The sequence below is a fragment of the Bombina bombina genome, chromosome 7 (assembly GCF_027579735.1).
Source record: "Bombina bombina isolate aBomBom1 chromosome 7, aBomBom1.pri, whole genome shotgun sequence".
Lineage (NCBI taxonomy): Eukaryota > Metazoa > Chordata > Amphibia > Anura > Bombinatoridae > Bombina > Bombina bombina.
Window position 1 is genome coordinate 135,462,966 of NC_069505.1, and position 19,509 is coordinate 135,482,474.

A 19,509-nucleotide genomic window follows, 5' to 3' on the forward strand; every position below is an offset into this window, starting at 1 on the left:
TTCTTTCCAGTTTACTTCTATTACATTTTCTTGTGATCCTTTGTTGAAAAAGCAGGGATGTAGCTCAGGAGTGTGCACGTGTCTGCAGTACTATATGGCAGCAGTTTTGCAACAATGTTCTACATTAGCAAGCGCACTAGATGGCAGCACTATTTCCTGTTATGTAGCGATTCAGGCATGTGCACGCCACCTACATAGGTATCTCTTACACAAAGAATAACAGAATAAAGCAAATTTGATAATAGAAGTAAATTGGAAACATTTTTAAAATTGTATTTTCCGTCTGAATAATAATAATATATGTTTGAGGGAATCTATTTTGAAAAAAACATGGAAAAATTAAATCGACAGTAATGACTTAAAATTACTGTAAATACTCTCTTGGTTGCAAATAATTTCTAATTGTATTTACTGATGAACTTGTATCCAGCTGGAATATAATTTATAAAGGAACATTAAACATTGAGATTGTAATTTAAATATTTAATTATAAAGCTTTGCATTTTACCTTCATTATTTATTTTGCCCCTTTTCCTGAAATTTAACAATGAAAATTGTGGGCTTTCCAATCCCGTGTTAGAGGTGACAATGCAGTCTCCAGACATCATTGATACAGGCATTGTTTGCACAATATAAACCCATTTATAAAATGTCCCTAACTGGCCTCAGATGGAAACCTAATTACATGACGTTCCCACTGCCTCACTATAGTACATCTGCACAATCTTAGACATATCTGATTTAAATTCACCGTTATTTCTCACCACTATATCTATCATTTATTGTTTAAAGGGACACTACTATAACATTTGTTTCCTATCTGTTCCAAATGAGTATTAAATATATGGGACATTGTTTCTTTAAACATATTTTTGTATTTGAAATAGCTGTATTGGCTCATTAAAACCATCACCTAGGAAGTCATGTCCATAACAAAGGGCTGAGCCTGCAAGTGGATACGACGCCCCCCCCGCATCTGTGAGATTAATCAGTGCTATGGTTTCCTATTTCCATTTATATAGAGAAAAGACATGTTACTCATATTTTCAGTGTATGTGGGGATACAAGCAAAATTAGTAATAGTAAACAACAAATTAAGGTAAAGTAGATGTTTGCAATTAAAGGGACACTCAAGTCAAATTAAAAACTTTCATGTTAAGATAGAGCAGCAATTTTAAACAACTTTCCAATTTACTTCCATTAACAAAATGTGCAGTCTATTTATATTTACACTTTTTGAGTCACCAACTCCTACTGAGCATGTGCAAGAGTTCACAGAATATACGTATATACATTTGTGATTGGCTGATGGTTGTCACATGATGCAGTGGAAATGGAAATAGACATAACTGAAATTTGTCAGAAAAAGTGCATATTTTTATCATGTATGTGTTGATTATGCAAATCTACTATATTTACTGGTCCTTTAAATACACTCCAGCAGGAAAAATGTAACAATGGAAAAACAGTAAAAGGGAGAATATTTTACAGTACAATGTTCTTTTAAGGTCCCTTTATTTTTTTAAAAAAAACTTTTACTAGTTCCTCTACCTCAAACTGAGGCCAGTTCATGGCCATTCCTGGTCCGTGCGTGTTTCGCCACCACTTCAGATCCTGATGGTCGTCCGCCGCCTGGATGCCCTGGTACAGATCCCTGTAAAGGGCGTGGAAGCTGCAAACAAGCAACATTATGTATTGAAAAGACAAACCAAGATACTTAACTGATTAAATTTATCACCAAAAGTGAAATCTCTAGAGGTGGAAGGTCAGGGGAGGTATGGACTCTTCAATACAGGGAGACCTTAAAAGGGAAATTAAACACTAGATTTTTCTTTGCATAAATGTTTTGTAGATCTATTTATATAGCCTATAGAACTTTTTTTCTTTTTTTTTTTAAATGTATAGTTTTGCTTATTTTTAAATAACATTGCTCTGATTTTCAGACTCCTAACCAAGCCCCAAAGTTTTATGAGAATACTGATGTATACCTACTACAGCTTGCTCCTGTTTGTGTAAAGGGTCTTTTCATATGCAGGGGAGGGGAGTGTCTGCTTTTTCTGCTATAGAACCACTTGCAGTGGGTGTTCCAGCTAACCTTTTTAACGGTGCTAATGGTTTTATACTGGATTTTTTGACCAGTATCTGTGCATATTATTCTTTATATTAGTGTCTATCACATGTAGTTAAATGAAATTTGGTGTATACTGTCCCTTTCAAATCATATCATGTCTTACTTGGCATAAAGGGGTTGTGTGCAGTTGGAATACTTGACTTTTTCTCTTTATGCCTAAGCAGTTGTCCTATTTATATCTTATCAATACAATACCCTAACAAATCAGACTAATTACGCATCCATGATGGGTCTCCAGACCTAGAAAAAAAGGTTAAAGCTTAAAAGGTCCATCAAACTAAAGAATGATCTTACATAATTCAGATAAAGCATATAATTTTAAAAACAACTCTCCAATTTACTTATGTTATCAACTTTACTTCATTCTTGTGGTATCCTTTATTAAAAGAGCACACTTAGGTAGTCACAGGAGAATGCACATGCCTGGAACAGTATATGGTAGCTGTTTTTTAGTAACACTTTTAAAAATGTTGCATGTTGTGCAAACACTGGTGTCATCTAGTGATCAGAAGTGTATAATAGTCATTAAAATGCACGGATATAAAACTGCTGCTATATACTGGTCTACACACAGGCACGTTCATAAGCCTACCCAGGTATGCCCTTCAACAAAGGGTGCCAAGAGAACAAAGTACATTTGGGAATAGAAGTAAACATTTTTTTTGTATGTTTTTATATAATTGTGTGCACTTTTCATTTGTTTGAGCCTTTGGCTATCTGCAAATAAATCAAAGGTGGGTAAATATCAAAGTCAGTTATAGCGATCAAAGGTGTTCCAGGATCCTGAGGACCCACTAAATCAGGTGTATCAAGCTTAAAAGGGCCATTATACACTCATTTTTTCTTTGCATAAATGTTTTGTAGACGACCTATTTATAAAGCCCATAAAGTTTTGTTTTTTTAAAAATGTATAATTTTGCTTATTTTTAAATAACATTGCTATGATTTTCAGACTCCTAACCAAACCCCAAAGTTTTATGTGAATACCGTCAGCTACCTTCTCCAGCTTGCTCCTGTTTGTGTAAAGGGTCTTTTCATATGCAAAAGAAGGGGGAGGGGGGGTGTCTTATTTACCACTTGCAGTGGGCTTTCCAGCTACCTTTTCAACAGAGCCAAACTGACAGCTTATAAGTAAGTTTTAAACCATTTTATACTGGATTTTTATATCAGTATCTATGCATCTTATTCTTTATAGTAGTGTCTATTACATGCAGTTATATGAAAATGAGTGTATACTGTCCCTTTAATGTACCTGGGGGCCACTGGCAAAGTGTTCTCCCGTGGGGGACGCTTAAACAGAGAGTGTGCTCTGTATATTATTGAATATGCCTGTTTTTCTCGTTTGTGTTTTTTCTTTTCCGTTTTTTTTTTTAATAGATACATGTAATTTATAGCCGATCTTCATTCTGTATGGACCTATAGCAAGATTGGATCTAAAACCTACATAACCCGTAACTATGTAATATGTATTGAGAATTATCATAAGTAATGATTTTTCTGTACCACTACAATTAATAAAAAATGAACAAATGGGGGGGAAACTGAGTGTGCGCTCTGGAACCGGAAGTGACATTTACCCAGGTAGCAGCGCAAGGTGGGATTTGTATCCATCAACAGACACAGTCATCTATATATTGTGAATATATATAATATATAAAGAACAATGGTCTTAAAGTACTGGCCCCGGGGCCATATACGGCCCCCAAGATAGTTTGATCTGGCCCTCCCTTGTTTATAAGGTAAATAATTAATTGGGGTCTGTTAATTTTTTTTAGGGTTTCTAAGCAGTAACTAGTGTATGTTCTACACAGGCACTCACAAGTTAACTTTAAAGACAAGCATGTATTGTCCAGGGTAGGCTCCAATTATGCACGGCTTGAATAAATGCTATTGTATGTACATTTCCCAGGCATTTTTAAATTAATTTACAGTCCCTGTGTTTACTACCTCAATTGGAGGTTTGTTCCATGAATCCACCACCCTTTCTGTATATATTTGAAGGTTTCTATCATGTCACCTCTTTCCCTTCTCTCCTCTAAACTATACATAATATTTAGGTCAAAGTCTTAATTTGTACATTTATATTTTAGACCATGTACCATTCTAGTAGCCCTCATTTGGACAGTTTGTAGTTTATTGATATATTTCTGAAGATATTGTTCTCCAGAACTGTACACAGTATTCCAGATGTGGCCTAACTAATGATCTGTACCTCTTTCTTTTGCTATCCTTTGTTGAAACCAAGTACCTTTCCATGACAGCATACTGAGTACACTCGGGAGCAGGCATGTGCCTTGAGCACTACACATGGCAGCAAGCTCCAGAATAAACTTCAGAATACTTTCATAGCAAGGAACTATGTTTTAACAAAGGATACCAAGAGAACGAGATACATTTGATAACTAAAGCACACTAGAATGTCTTGTTTTTCCATCTAAATCATATCCCTGTAATTATAGGCATAGATGGATCAGTGGATAAAGTGCCTGACTGGCCAAAGTACCTTTCTCTGCTTGAAAGATTGAGATGATTGTGTATATCCAGCATCATCTCCTTAAAGAAGCGTAGGCGTTTCTGCTCAGCCTCTTGACAGCTCTCAAACACCTGCTCCATGTCCTCCATGTAACGAGGGTTGTATCGATTCAGCTCCTCTAAAGCTTTCTCATACGCAGTCTTCCCCTGGGGTTTGCAGACAGAAGAAAAGAAAAAAAAAGGAAAACAAAGGGACACGGGAAAAAGAAAAAAGGGGAAATATGAAGGGAAAAGAAAAAAGGAGCAGATGAGTAGGAGAACACTAAAATGGTTATATAAGGAGAGAGGGAAACGATATGGAGAGCACTCATGATAAAATCAGGGTTATTTTCAAACTCAATGTGACATTACACTCAAGAACTGGCGGTTTTAGAATTTTAAAACTTCTTGGAATCACTTTAAACCCAAAAGTCTTTGGGAGTTTCCTCTCTATAAACCAAATCATTCTTTTAGACTTCAGCACATCTATAGTCAGACTTCTTCAGATCAAGATATGGAGATAGTTACAGAAGAAGACTAAAAGAAACAGATCTCATACTCTTAATAATAAGGAAGCTTTTTAACTCCATATTGTTCTGTTGGTCATCTCTGGGAATTTTCATTCCTATAACTTAATATGCACAGTAATATGTTGCCAGCTGCAACTGCTAGCACAGCTGACCAGATGGAGGGTAGTAATTGTTTGTTATATATAGGGGACAAGAAGAAGTCCCTAAGATGGACTGTCATAGAAAAAGTGACATCTAGGGAAGGGGATCTGGAGAGGTATACTGGATTTTCCGACTCAAAACCAGAATACCAGATGGCTTTAACTCCAGATTTGATTTAATTAATTTTTGATAATAATCTCACTGGCTTTCTCTTATTTGTTACTGCTCTATTTATATTACACAACACGTAGCATCTTAACACTGAGATGAAATATAAGCACGTTATGATAGAAATACAAAGTGACTAAATTATGCAATCAATTAAGACAAATTGGGGATTTGTATATGGATGTATAAATAAACTAGGGCCCTAAAAGAAAGACTCTTTACAATATTTATTTTAGTATAACATTAAAAGTCTATCAGAATTTACCCTGAGGTTTTTTGATATATCCAGGAGATTGGTCTCTGCAGTATATAAGTGCTTTACCTTACTCATTTTTGGTAAAATAGAAGATTGCTGCTGTTAAATTTATTTAGCAATTTATATATAGTAATTTATATCTATTTTACAAATATTATACAAATGTCACATTTAGATGGAGATTAGTAAACTTGTAAGAATTTATCTCGATTTCACTAATTACCCCCAATTCTAGTTCCAATATCTTTATACATATAATTCTTAACAGACAAAAAGACAAACAGAAATGTTTCTTGAAATTTTCTAAGTAGTTAGCAGTGAGGTTTATGTTAGATATAGATAGATATCTATATCTATATATCTATCTATATTTCTATATCTATCTCATGGTCAAAATGTAGGTGTCAGGCTCAAATTATAAGAAGCCAGTGATACCAAGGAAAATTGAGGCCTGGCATATACAAACTTCAAATAGGCAAAAACAGAAGTAAAGCTGACTGGTATAAGAAGAGGTGGAACCAAAAGACTTCTGAGAAGTCAAAAGATGATAAAACCACCAGTTCTTAAACTGCTGTGCACAACCTTTAAAGAATAGCAACTACTCACTGTTATTGCATTTCATCTTGTTCTTGCAGCTATTTTCAAATTAGTTTTCCTGTTTTTCTTTACTTTATATATAGGTTTATTGTTGAGAATGAAAAAAACAAAAAACATAATTTATGCTTACCTGATAAATTTATTTCTCTTGTAGTGTGTTCAGTCCACGGGTCATCCATTACTTATGGGATATATTCTCCTTCCCAACAGGAAGTTCAGGAAGTTGCAAGAGGATCACCCAAGCAGAGCTGCTATATAGCTCCTCCCCTCACATGTCATATCCAGTCATTCGACCGAAACAAGACGAGAAAGGAGAAACTATAAGGTGCAGTGGTGACTGGAGTTATAATTTTAAAATTTAGAACCTGCCTCAAAAAAAGACAGGGCAGGCCGTGGACTGAACACACTACAAGAGAAATAAATTTATCAGGTAAGCATAAATTATGTTTTCTCTTGTTAAGTGTGTTCAGTCCACGGGTCATCCATTACTTATGGGATACCAATACCAAAGCTAAGTACACGGATGATGGGAGGGACAAGGCAGGAACATTAAACAGAAGGAACCACTGCCTGTAGAACCTTTCTCCCAAAACCAGCCTCCGAAGAAGCGAAAGTGTCAAATTTGTAAAATTTGGAAAAAGTATGAAGTGAAGACCAAGTTGCAGCCTTGCAAATCTGTTCAACAGAGGCCTCATTCTTAAAGGCCCAGGTGGAAGCCACAGCTCTAGTGGAATGAGCTGTAATTCTTTCAGGAGGCTGCTGTCCAGCAGTCTCATAGGCTAAACGTATTATGCTACGAAGCCAAAAAGTGAGAGAGGTAGCCGAAGCCTTTTGACCCCTCCTCTGTCCAGAGTAAACGACAAACAGAGAAGAAGTTTGTCGAAAATCTTTAGTTGCCTGTAAGTAGAACTTCAGAGCAAAGGACCACGTCTAGATTATGCAAAAGACGTTCCTTCTTTGAAGAAGGATTAGGACATAACGATGGAACAACAATCTCTTGATTGATATTCCTGTTAGAAACAACCTTAGGTAAAAACCCAGGTTTAGTACGCAGAACTACCTTGTCTGAATGAAAGATCAGATAAGGAGAATCACAATGTAAGGCAGATAACTCAGAGACTCTTCGAGCCGAGGAAATAGCCATCAAAAACAGAACTTTCCAAGATAAAAGCTTAATATCAATGGAATGAAGGGGTTCAAACGGAACACCCTGAAGAACTTTAAGAACCAAGTTTAAGCTCCACGGAGGAGCAACAGCTTTAAACACAGGTTTAATTCTAGCCAAAGCCTGACAAAAGGCCTGGACGTCTGGATGCTCTGCCAGACGTTTGTGTAAAAGAATAGACAGAGCTGAAATCTGTCCCTTTAGCTAACTAGCAGATAAACCCTTTTCTAAACCCTCTTGTAGAAAAGCTAATATCCTAGGAATCCTAACCTTACTCCATGAGTAACTCTTGGATTCGCACCAATATAAATATTTACGCCATATCTTATGGTAAATTTTACTTGTCACAGGTTTCCGAGCCTGTATTAAAGTATCAATAACCGAATCCGAAAACCCACGCTTTGATAGAATCAAGCGTTCAATTTCCAGGCAGTCAGCCTCAGAGAAATTAGGTTTGGATGGTTGAAAGGACCCTGAATTAGAAAGTCCTGCCTCAGAGGAAGAGACCATGGTGGACAGGACGATATGTCCACTAGGTCTGCATACCAGGTCCTGCGTGGCCACGCAGGCGCTATCAGAATTACCAATGCCCTCTCCTGTTTGATCCTGGCAATCAGCCAAGGTAGCAACGGAAATGGTGGAAACACATAAGCTATGTTGAAAACCCAAGGGGCTGCTAATGCATCTACCAGGACCGCTCCCGGGTCCCTGGACCTGGATCCGTAATAAGGAAGCTTCGCGTTCTGGCGAGATGCCATGAGATCCAGATCCGGTTTGCCCCAACGACGAATCAGTTGAGCAAATACCTCCGGGTGAAGTTCCCACTCTCCCGGATGAAAAGTCTGGCGACTTAGGAAATCCGCCTCCCAGTTCTCTACGCCTGGGATGTGAATCGCTGACAGGTGGCAAGAGTGAGACTCTGCCCAGCGAATTATCTTCGAGACTTCCAACATCGCTAGGGAACTCCTGGTTCCCCCTTGATGATTGATGTAAGCCACAGTCGTGATATTTTCCGACTGAAATCTGATGAACCTCAGCTTTGCTAACTGAGGCCAAGCCAGAAGAGCATTGAATATTGCTCTTAATTCTAGAATGTTTATTGGGAGGAGTTTCTCCTCCTGAGTCCACGATCCCTGAGCCTTCAGGGAATTCCAGACTGCTCCCCAGCCTAGAAGGCTGGCATCCGTTGTTACAATCGCCCAATCTGGCCTGCGAAAGGTCATTCCTTTGGACAGATGAACCGGTGACAACCACCAGAGAAGCGAATCTCTGGTCTCCTGGTCCAGATTTAGCAAAGGGGACAGATCTGAGTAATCCCCGTTCCATTGACTGAGCACGCATAGTTGCAGCGGTCTGAGATGCAGGCGCGCAAATGGCACTATGTCCATTGCCGCTACCATTAAGCCGATTACCTCCATGCACTGAGCTACCGATGGGCTTGGAATGGAATGAAGGACACGGCAAGCATTGAGAATCTTTGATAACCTGGACTCCGTCAGGTAAATCTTCATCTCTACAGAATCTAAAAGAGTCCCTAGAAAAGGGACCCTTGTGAGTGGTAACAGAGAACTCTTTTCCACGTTCACTTTCCACCCATGCGACCTCAGAAATGCTAGAACTATCTCTGTATGAGACTTTGCATTCTGAAAACTTGACGCTTGTATCAGAATGTCGTCTAGGTACGGAGCCACCGCTATGCCTCGTGGCCTTAGTACCGCCAGAAGTGAACCCAGAACCTTCGTAAAAATTCTCCGGGCCGTGGCTAACCCAAAGGGAAGAGCCACAAACTGGTAATGCCTGTCTAGAAAGGCAAACCTTAGGTACCGATAATGATCTTTGTGAATCGGTATGTGAAGGTAAGCATCCTTTAAGTCCACTGTGGTCATATATTGACCCTCTTGGATCATGGGTAGGATGGTTCGAATGGTTTCCATCTTGAACGATGGTACCCTTAGGAATTTGTTTAAGATCTTTAAGTCCAAGATTGGTCTGAAGGTTCCCTCTCTTTTGGGAACCACGAATAGATTTGAGTAAAATCCTTGTCCCTGTTCCGATCATGGGACTGAGTGGATCACCCCCATGATTAAGAGGTCTTGTACACATTGTAGAAATGCCTCTCTCTTTACTAGGTTTGTCGATAACCTCGAAAGATGGAACCTCCCTTGTGGAGGAGAGGATTTGAAATCCAGAAGGTATCCCTGAGATATAATCTTTAACGTCCAGGGATCCTGCACATCTCTTGCCCAAGCCTGGGCAAAGAGAGAAAGTCTGCCCCCCACTAAATCCGTCTCTGGATAGGGGGCCCTGACTTCATGCTGTCTTAGGGGCGGGAGTAGGCTTTCTGGCCTGCTTGCCCTTGTTCCATGACTGGTTGCCTTTCCAACCTTGTCTGTAACGAGCAGTAGTTCCTTCCTGTTTTGGAGCGGAGGAAGTCGATGCTGCTCCTGCCTTGAAGTTACGAAAGGCACGAAAATTAGACTGTTTGGCCTTTGGTTTGGCCCTGTCCTGAGGAAGGGCGTGGCCCTTACCTCCCGTAATGTCAGCAATAATTTCCTTCAAGCCAGGCCCGAATAAGGTCTGCCCTTTGAAAGGAATGTTAAGTAGTTTAGACTTGGAAGTTACATCCGCTGACCAGGATTTAAGCCATAGCGCTCTGCGCACCTGTATGGCGAATCCGGAATTTTTAGCCGTAAGTTTGGTTAGATGTACTACGGCATCTGAAACCAACGCATTAGCCTGCTTAAGGGTTCTAACTTTGCTCAAGGCCTCATCCAACGGCTCTGTGCGAATCGCCTCTTCCAGAGACTCAAACCAGAATGCCGCTGCAGCCGTGACAGGCGCAATGCATGCAAGAGGCTGCAATATAAAACCCTGTTGAACAAACATTTTTTTAAGATAACCCTCTAATTTCTTATCCATTGGATCTGAGAAAGCACAGCTATCCTCCACCGGGATAGTGGTACGCTTGGCTAACGTAGAAACTGCTCCCTCCACCTTAGGGACCGTCTGCCATAAGTCTCGTGTGGTGGCGTCTATAGGGAACATTTTTCTAAATATCGGGGGAGGGGAAAAAGGCACACCGGGTCTATCCCACTCCTTACTGATAATTTCTGTAAGTCTTTTTGGTATAGGAAAAACGTCAGTACACACCGGTACCGCATAGTATCTATCCAACCTACACAATTTCTCTGGAATTGCCACCGTGTCGCAATCATTCAGAGCCGCTAATACCTCCCCTAGTAACACACGGAGGTTCTCAAGCTTAAATTTAAAATTTGAAATTTCTGAATCCGGTCTCCCCGAATCAGAACAGTCACCGACAGAATGAAGCTCACCGTCCTCATGTTCTGCAAGTTGTGACGCAGTATCAGACATGGCTCTCGTGTCATCAGCGCGCTCTGTCCTTAACCCAGAGCTATCGCGTTTGCCCCTTAATTCGGGCATATTATATAATACTTCTTTCATAACATTAGCCATATCATGTAAAGTGATTTGTAAGGGCCTAGATGTACTAGGTGTCTCAATCCTACGCATCTCCCGAGCGGGAGACGCAGGTACTGACACGTGAGGAGAGTTAGGCGGCATAACTTCCCCCTCGTTGTCTGGTGATAGCTTCTTTATCGGTACAGATTGACTTTTATTCAAAGCAATATCAATACAATTGGTACACATCGTTCTATTGGGCTCCACATTGGCTTTTGAACATGATGAACAAACAGTTTCCTCTGAATCAGACATGTTAAAACAGACTTAGCAATGAAAATAACAAGCTTGGAAATCACTTTCAATAAGTTTTACAAGCAATATAAAAAAACGCTGCAGCGCTTCAAAAATACAGATATAATTAAACAATTCTTAACAAGAAGTGTACTATTAGCAGAGGATTGCACCCATTAGCAAAAGGATGATTAACCCCTCGATACCCAAAACGGATAAAACAGATATCAATTAAGATTTAACGCTTTTAATCACAGTCAGCACACTGTCACAGATCTGCTGTGACTGATTACCTCCCTCACAAATGAAATTTGCAGACCCCTGAGCTCTCTAGAGACGTCCTGGATCAAGGAGGAAGAAGCAGAAAGACTGTGCAATAATTTTAACTGCGCAATAAGGCGCTAAAACAAGGGCCCTCCCACTCCAATCACAACAGTGGGAGCCCTGATATAACGGTTTCCATGCAGAAAAATATGTTAGCCATGTGGAAAAAATCATGCCCAAAGCGATTTATCACAAAAAAACGAATAACATGCCAGTAAACGTTTTATAAAAAAAAACAACATTTTTCAATGTCATGCAAAGCTATCACTAAGCCTGCTACCAGTCGCTACCACTGCAGAGAAGGCTTAAGTATTATTTCAGTGTTAACAGTATTTTCTCAGTCAAATTCTAGTCCCTAGAATATAACTCGACTGCGCATACATTTATCAGCCTGATACCAGTTGCTACTACTGCATTTAAGGCTGTACTTACATCATACGGTAACAGCAGTATTTTCTTAGTCAATTCCATTCCCAGAAAATAAAGTACCGCACATACCTCATTTGCGGAGGACCCCGCATGCTATTCCCAGTCTGAAGTTACCCCACTCCTCAGAATGTCGAGAACAGCCAGTGGATCTTAGTTACGCCTGCTAAGATCATAGATAAAAAACGCAGGCAGTTTCTTCTTCCAAATACTGCCTGAGATAGAAAAACAGCACACTCCGGTGCCATTTAAAATAACAAACTTTTGATTGAAGAATAGTTAATAGTTAAGTAAAAACTCCAGCTCCTCTCGCGACCTCCTTCTTTGTTGAGGGTTGCAAGAGAATGACTGGATAGGACATGTGAGGGGAGGAGCTATATAGCAGCTCTGCTTGGGTGATCCTCTTGCAACTTCCTGAACTTCCTGTTGGGAAGAAGAATATATCCCATGGATGACCCGTGGACTGAACACACTTAACAAGAGAAAAACAAACTAGCTTTATTATTCATAAAATTCAAATTGACATAAGGAAGAAACATCCGACATTTTAAATACAGGGATATAGATATAGTTTGATTGTCCAATGCTGTTCGTCTTAAATGAGTCTTCACGGAGCTTGACAGTTTAAAATTTGTTTTCTGTTTCAATGAACAAAGCTAGAACAGTTTACAAAATTCTAGGTTTTCAGATTTGTGTCGTAGTTAATGAAAAAGGTAATAGTAAGGACAGACATGAGGTGGGGGAGGGGACAGGGAAAGAGAAGAAAAAAAAATGGGGAGGAGGGGGGGGGGGAAGAAACCATTCACCTCCAGGACCTTCTGGGAAGGCTAATATGGACCATCACCATCATAATGGGGAACCCTTCCATTGTGCCGTCATCATTTCATGTATGGTTATTTGATTTGTTTTGAGGTAGTGCAGTCTTTCTAAGGTAAGTAGTTTGGTCACTGATGACCGCCACTCGTCCACCATGGGGATTTCTGTTGACTTCCATTTCCTTGGTATCAACCTCTTTGCCCCTGTGAGCAGGATTAGGAGGAGAGATCGAGTGTGTGCGCTTTTGGGTTTGGGAAGGTTCAAAAAGACTATTGTGTCTGGGAGTTGCGGGATCTCTGTAGAATGTCTGAAACTTGTTTGAGAACCGTTGACCAGAAACCAGACAGTCTCGGGCATGACCACCAGACATGCAAGAGCGAACAAGTCTCACAGCATCCCCTCCAGCACAAAGGGCTAGCTGTAGGGTAAAGACAGTGCAGCCTTGCAGGGGTGAGATACCATCTTTTCTGTGTGGCCGATACGGAAGAGCGTTTGACCAGCAAAAATTATTTAAGCCACTCCTCCTGATCAAATTCTCTGTTGAGCTCTTTATGCCAGGCTCTTGTGTATGTGGGGAGAGGACAGTCCGGTGTAATTGTCAAGAGTTTGTATATATGGGAAATCCATCGTCTTTGTGGTTTACTCGCTATGCATAGGCGCTCAAATTGGGTGAGGTCCCTGTCTAATTTGTCTTTGTGTGAATGATGCGATATATAGTGAAGTAACTGATTGTACCTCCTCCATAGTTTTCCTGTTTTAATAGCTTAAGGTGCCAAATACTGAAGCTCCGCCTCTTTGTACTAGGCGCCGCCATCTTGGAGCTCAGGTATTTTCACAGCCTGTGACAGAAGCAGTGCACGCTCACAGATCAGTAATATGGGTCACTTTTTTACAGCTGTATCCCTTGCTTGGAGATAGTGTGCATGATACAACATGTGAGCTTTCTATTTTTAATTTTTATTTTTTTTACACAGTTGCACACAATATATTTTAAAAAAACACTTAATACATAACAATGCAGCAGATGAAAATATACAGCTCCTGCTCTGTATCATGCAGCCTGACCTGAATCACTTTATACAGTTGACAGCCTCACTGATAGGTGAATGCAAACTGCTTCGGTCACAGGCTGTGAAATTACTTCAGCCCCAAGATGGAAGCCCCAGTACAAAGAGGCGGAGCTTCAGTATCTGGCACCTTTAAGCTATTAAAACAGAACTAATTTGTAGAGAGCTGCAGGAACAGAATGAAATGCAATAACATAGTATTTAGTGTTTTTTTGTAGTTGTGCCCAGCAGTTTAATGTCACTAACTATATATCCCACCTTGATGGTATCAAATAAAATTGTTATAACCTTGTGTGTTACAAACAAATGCATTTCACACTCCACATTTGAAATTTGTTGAGCAGAAATCATTTAAAATTTGCTCTCATCGCCAAGATGGAATTTAGCATCAGAACTCTGACCTTACACACATAATAAAAATAAAATGTACTATTTAGTAACAGCACAACCAAAGATCTAAGAAGGAGGAGGCCTATTTGTACCCATTATCCCTTGTTCCCACACCTCTGACCTTCTCAGCCTCCTGGTTACACTTTTCCACACGATCTTGTAGCTTGCGTATCTGTTCCTGTGATACAGAGGCATCCGCCTTGGAGTGTTCTTCTCGTATCTGTGCCGCCCTTTCGTCTTTACGAGCTGCATGGTACCGCTTTTTAGTAACCTCCACCTAGTATCAAAATAAACTGCAGTCTAACCAACCATAGCAGCTATTGCAATGATACAAATAAAATTAAATTATTAGAGAATAAAATTGAACTTAAAAAGGGACAGAAAAGTCAAAACTTTCATATCTCAGAGCATGCGATTTTAAAAGCCTTTTCAATTTACTTCTGTCATCAAATGTACTTTATTCTCTTGGTATCATTTGTTGAAAAGCATAACTAGGAAGCCTCAGGAACAGCAATGCACTACTGGGAGCTAGCTAATGGTTGGGGGCTAGACACAGCATCTTGTCATTGGTTCACCAGATGTGTTCAGCTAGGCTCCCAGTAGGGCATTGCTGCTCTGAAGTTTGACTTTAACTATGTGTTTAACCCCTTTGCAATACATTAGAATTTTTTATTTTCAATTGTATGTCCCTTTAACACGTTTGTATTTATTTTAAGTGATAATGAATAAAATTAGGCTTTTTTTTGTTGCTCCAAGCCCAATCAAATATGCAGTCCCTTTCTCCCATTTCATGTTCTCGCCTTGCACAAGCTCCTGTTCTCTAATTGTAGATTAACCCTTTGAATACATGTTTTTTTTCCCCAAAACCATAACGGAATAACCAGGTATCTAGGCAAAAATTACCTCTGGGCGACAGTCTACAGTACCTACACGTGTGTCCTAGGATAATGTATAAATGCACCCTGGGTGCAGCCCTTCTAAGCAACTACAGGGTTAAAGGGATACAAAACCCAATTTTTTTATTTCATGATTCACAAAGAGCATGCAATTTTAAGCAACTTTCTAATTTACTCATCAAATTTTCTTTGTTCTTTTGCTATCTTTATTTGAAAAAGTAGGAATATAGGCTATAAGGGTCGACCATTTTGGGTTCAGCACCCTGGCTAGCGCTCGTGATTGGTGGCTACATTTAGCCACCCAATAAGCAAGAGAAACCCAAGTTCTGAACCAAAAATGGGCTGGCTCTTAAGCTTTACATTCTTGCTTTTTAAATAAAGATACCAAGAGAAGGAAGAAAAAATGATAATAGGAGTAAATTAGAAAATTGCTTAAAATTGATTGTTCTTTCTAAATCATGAAAGTTTAATTTTGACTTTACTGTCCCTTTAAGCCAATACATACAATTATACATTCTTCTTTACATGGCACCTACTCTATTATAACCATCATGAAGCAGGATGTCAAACTGAAAGGTGCAGAAATCAAACCAAAAACATAATTTATGTAAGAACTTACCTGATAAATTCAATTCTTTCATATTAGCAAGAGTCCATGAGCTAGTGACGTATGGGATATACATTCCTACCAGGAGGGGCAAAGTTTCCCAAACCTCAAAAACAGAATTTATGTTTACCTGATAAATTTCTTTCTCCAACGGTGTGTCCGGTCCACGGCGTCATCCTTACTTGTGGGATATTCTCTTCCCCAACAGGAAATGGCAAAGAGCCCAGCAAAGCTGGTCACATGATCCCTCCTAGGCTCCGCCTACCCCAGTCATTCGACCGACGTTAAGGAGGAATATTTGCATAGGAGAAACCATATGGTACCGTGGTGACTGTAGTTAAAGAAAATAAAATATCAGACCTGATTAAAAAAACCAGGGCGGGCCGTGGACCGGACACACCGTTGGAGAAAGAAATTTATCAGGTAAACATAAATTCTGTTTTCTCCAACATAGGTGTGTCCGGTCCACGGCGTCATCCTTACTTGTGGGAACCAATACCAAAGCTTTAGGACTCGGATGAAGGGAGGGAGCAAATCAGGTCACCTAAATGGAAGGCACCACGGCTTGCAAAACCTTTCTCCCAAAAATAGCCTCAGAAGAAGCAAAAGTATCAAACTTGTAAAATTTGGTAAAAGTGTGCAGTGAAGACCAAGTCGCTGCCCTACATATCTGATCAACAGAAGCCTCGTTCTTGAAGGCCCATGTGGAAGCCACAGCCCTAGTGGAATGAGCTGTGATTCTTTCGGGAGGCTGCCGTCCGGCAGTCTCGTAAGCCAATCTGATGATGCTTTTAATCCAAAAAGAGAGAGAGGTAGAAGTTGCTTTTTGACCTCTCCTTTTACCTGAATAAACAACAAACAAGGAAGATGTTTGTCTAAAATCCTTTGTAGCATTTAAATAGAATTTTAGAGCGCGAACAACATCCAAATTGTGCAACAAACGTTCCTTCTTTGAAACTGGTTTTGGACACAGAGAAGGTACGATAATCTCCTGGTTAATGTTTTTGTTAGAAACAACTTTTGGAAGAAAACCAGGTTTAGTACGTAAAACCACCTTATCTGCATGGAACACCAGATAAGGAGGAGAACACTGCAGAGCAGATAATTCTGAGACTCTTCTAGCAGAAGAAATCGCAACTAAAAACAAAACTTTCCAAGATAATAACTTAATATCAACGGAATGTAAGGGTTCAAACGGAACCCCCTGAAGAACTGAAAGAACTAAATTGAGACTCCAAGGAGGAGTCAAAGGTTTGTAAACAGGCTTGATTCTAACCAGAGCCTGAACAAAGGCTTGAACATCTGGCACAGCTGCCAGCTTTTTGTGAAGTAATACCGACAAGGCAGAAATCTGTCCCTTCAGGGAACTTGCAGATAATCCTTTTTCCAATCCTTCTTGAAGGAAGGATAGAATCCTAGGAATCTTAACCTTGTCCCAAGGGAATCCTTTAGATTCACACCAACAGATATATTTTTTCCAAATTTTGTGGTAAATCTTTCTAGTCACAGGCTTTCTGGCCTGAACAAGAGTATCGATAACAGAATCTGAGAATCCTCGCTTCGATAAAATCAAGCGTTCAATCTCCAAGCAGTCAGCTGGAGTGAAACCAGATTCGGATGTTCGAACGGACCCTGAACAAGAAGGTCTCGTCTCAAAGGTAGCTTCCAAGGTGGAGCCGATGACATATTCACCAGATCTGCATACCAAGTCCTGCGTGGCCACGCAGGAGCTATCAAGATCACCGACGCCCTCTCCTGCTTGATCCTGGCTATCAGCCTGGGGATGAGAGGAAATGGCGGGAACACATAAGCTAGTTTGAAGGTCCAAGGTGCTACTAGTGCATCCACTAGAGCCGCCTTGGGATCCCTGGATCTGGCCCCGTAGCAAGGAACTTTGAAGTTCTGACGAGAGGCCATCAGATCCATGTCTGGAATGCCCCACAGGTGAGTGACTTGGGCAAAGATTTCCGGATGGAGTTCCCACTCCCCCGGATGCAATGTCTGCCGACTCAGAAAATCCGCTTCCCAATTTTCCACTCCTGGGATGTGGATAGCAGACAGGTGGCAGGAGTGAGACTCCGCCCAAAGAATAATTTTGGTTACTTCTTCCATCGCTAGGGAACTCCTTGTTCCCCCCTGATGGTTGATGTACGCAACAGTCGTCATGTTGTCTGATTGAAACCGTATGAACCTGGTCCTCGCAAGCTGGGGCCAGGCCTGGAGAGCATTGAATATCGCTCTCAGTTCCAGAATATTTATCGGTAGAAGAGATTCTTCCCGAGACCAAAGACCCTGAGCTTTCAGGGATCCCCAGACCGCGCCCCAGCCTATCAGACTGGCGTCGGTCGTGACAATGACCCACTCTGGTCTGTGGAACATCATCCCTTGAGACAGATTGTCCAGGGACAGCCACCAACGGAGTGAGTCTCTGGTCCTCTGATTTACTTGTATCTTCGGAGACAAGTCTGTATAGTCCCCATTCCACTGACTGAGCATGCACAGTTGTAATGGTCTTAGATGAATGCGCGCAAAAGGAACTATGTCCATCGCCGCCACCATCAACCCGATCACTTCCATGCACTGAGCTATGGAAGGAAGAGGAACGGAATGAAGTATCCGACAAGAGTCCAGAAGCTTTGTTTTTCTGGCCTCTGTTAGAAAGATCCTCATTTCTAAGGAGTCTATAATTGTTCCCAAGAAGGGAACCCTTGTTGACGGGGATAGAGAACTCTTTTCCACGTTCACTTTCCAGCCGTGAGATCTGAGAAAGGCCAGGACAATGTCCGTGTGAGCCTTTGCTTGAGGAAGGGACGACGCTTGAATCAGAATGTCGTCCAGGTAAGGTACTACTGCAATGCCCCTTGGTCTTAGCACCGCTAGAAGGGACCCTAGTACCTTTGTGAAAATCCTTGGAGCAGTGGCTAATCCGAAAGGAAGCGCCACGAACTGGTAATGTTTGTCCAGGAATGCAAACCTTAGGAACCGATGATGTTCCTTGTGGATAGGAATATGTAGATACGCATCCTTTAAATCCACCGTGGTCATGAATTGACCTTCCTGGATGGAAGGAAGGATAGTTCGAATGGTTTCCATCTTGAACGATGGGACCTTGAGAAATTTGTTTAAGATCTTGAGATCTAGGATTGGTCTGAACGTTCCCTCTTTTTTGGGAACTATGAACAGATTGGAGTAGAACCCCATCCCTTGTTCTCTTAATGGAACAGGATGAATCACTCCCATTTTTAACAGGTCTTCTACACAATGTAAGAACGCCTGTCTTTTTATGTGGTCTGAAGACAACTGCGACCTGTGGAACCTCCCCCTTGGGGGAAGTCCCTTGAATTCCAGAAGATAACCCTGGGAGACTATTTCTAGCGCCCAAGGATCCAGAACATCTCTTGCCCAAGCCTGAGCGAAGAGAGAGAGTCTGCCCCCCACCAGATCCGGTCCCGGATCGGGGGCCAATATTTCATGCTGTCTTGGTAGCAGTGGCAGGTTTCTTGGCCTGCTTTCCCTTGTTCCAGCCTTGCATTGGTCTCCAAGCTGGCTTGGCCTGAGAAGTATTACCCTCTTGCTTAGAGGACGTAGCACCTTGGGCTGGTCCGTTTTTACGAAAGGGACGAAAATTAGGTCTATTTTTTGCCTTGAAAGGCCGATCCTGAGGAAGGGCGTGGCCCTTACCCCCAGTGATATCAGAGATAATCTCTTTCAAGTCAGGACCAAACAACGTTTTCCCCTTGAAAGGAATGTTTAGTAGCTTGTTCTTG

General features: G+C 40.9%; 1 protein-coding gene across 8 annotated transcripts in view; it reads right to left on the reverse strand.

Moving 5' to 3' along the window:
• The window catches only part of PACSIN3 (protein kinase C and casein kinase substrate in neurons 3), a 327,454-nt gene that overhangs the window by 76,024 nt on the left and 231,921 nt on the right, over positions 1–19,509 (reverse strand). For all 8 annotated transcript variants that reach the window (XM_053720325.1, XM_053720322.1, XM_053720329.1 and 5 more), the window contains exons 5-7: positions 14,361–14,516; positions 4,635–4,810; positions 1,552–1,672 (exon numbers count right to left, since the gene is read on the reverse strand). In XM_053720325.1, coding sequence (XP_053576300.1) covers positions 1,552–1,672; positions 4,635–4,810; positions 14,361–14,516 — 453 coding nt within the window. The remainder of the gene's footprint in view (positions 1–1,551; positions 1,673–4,634; positions 4,811–14,360; positions 14,517–19,509) is intronic.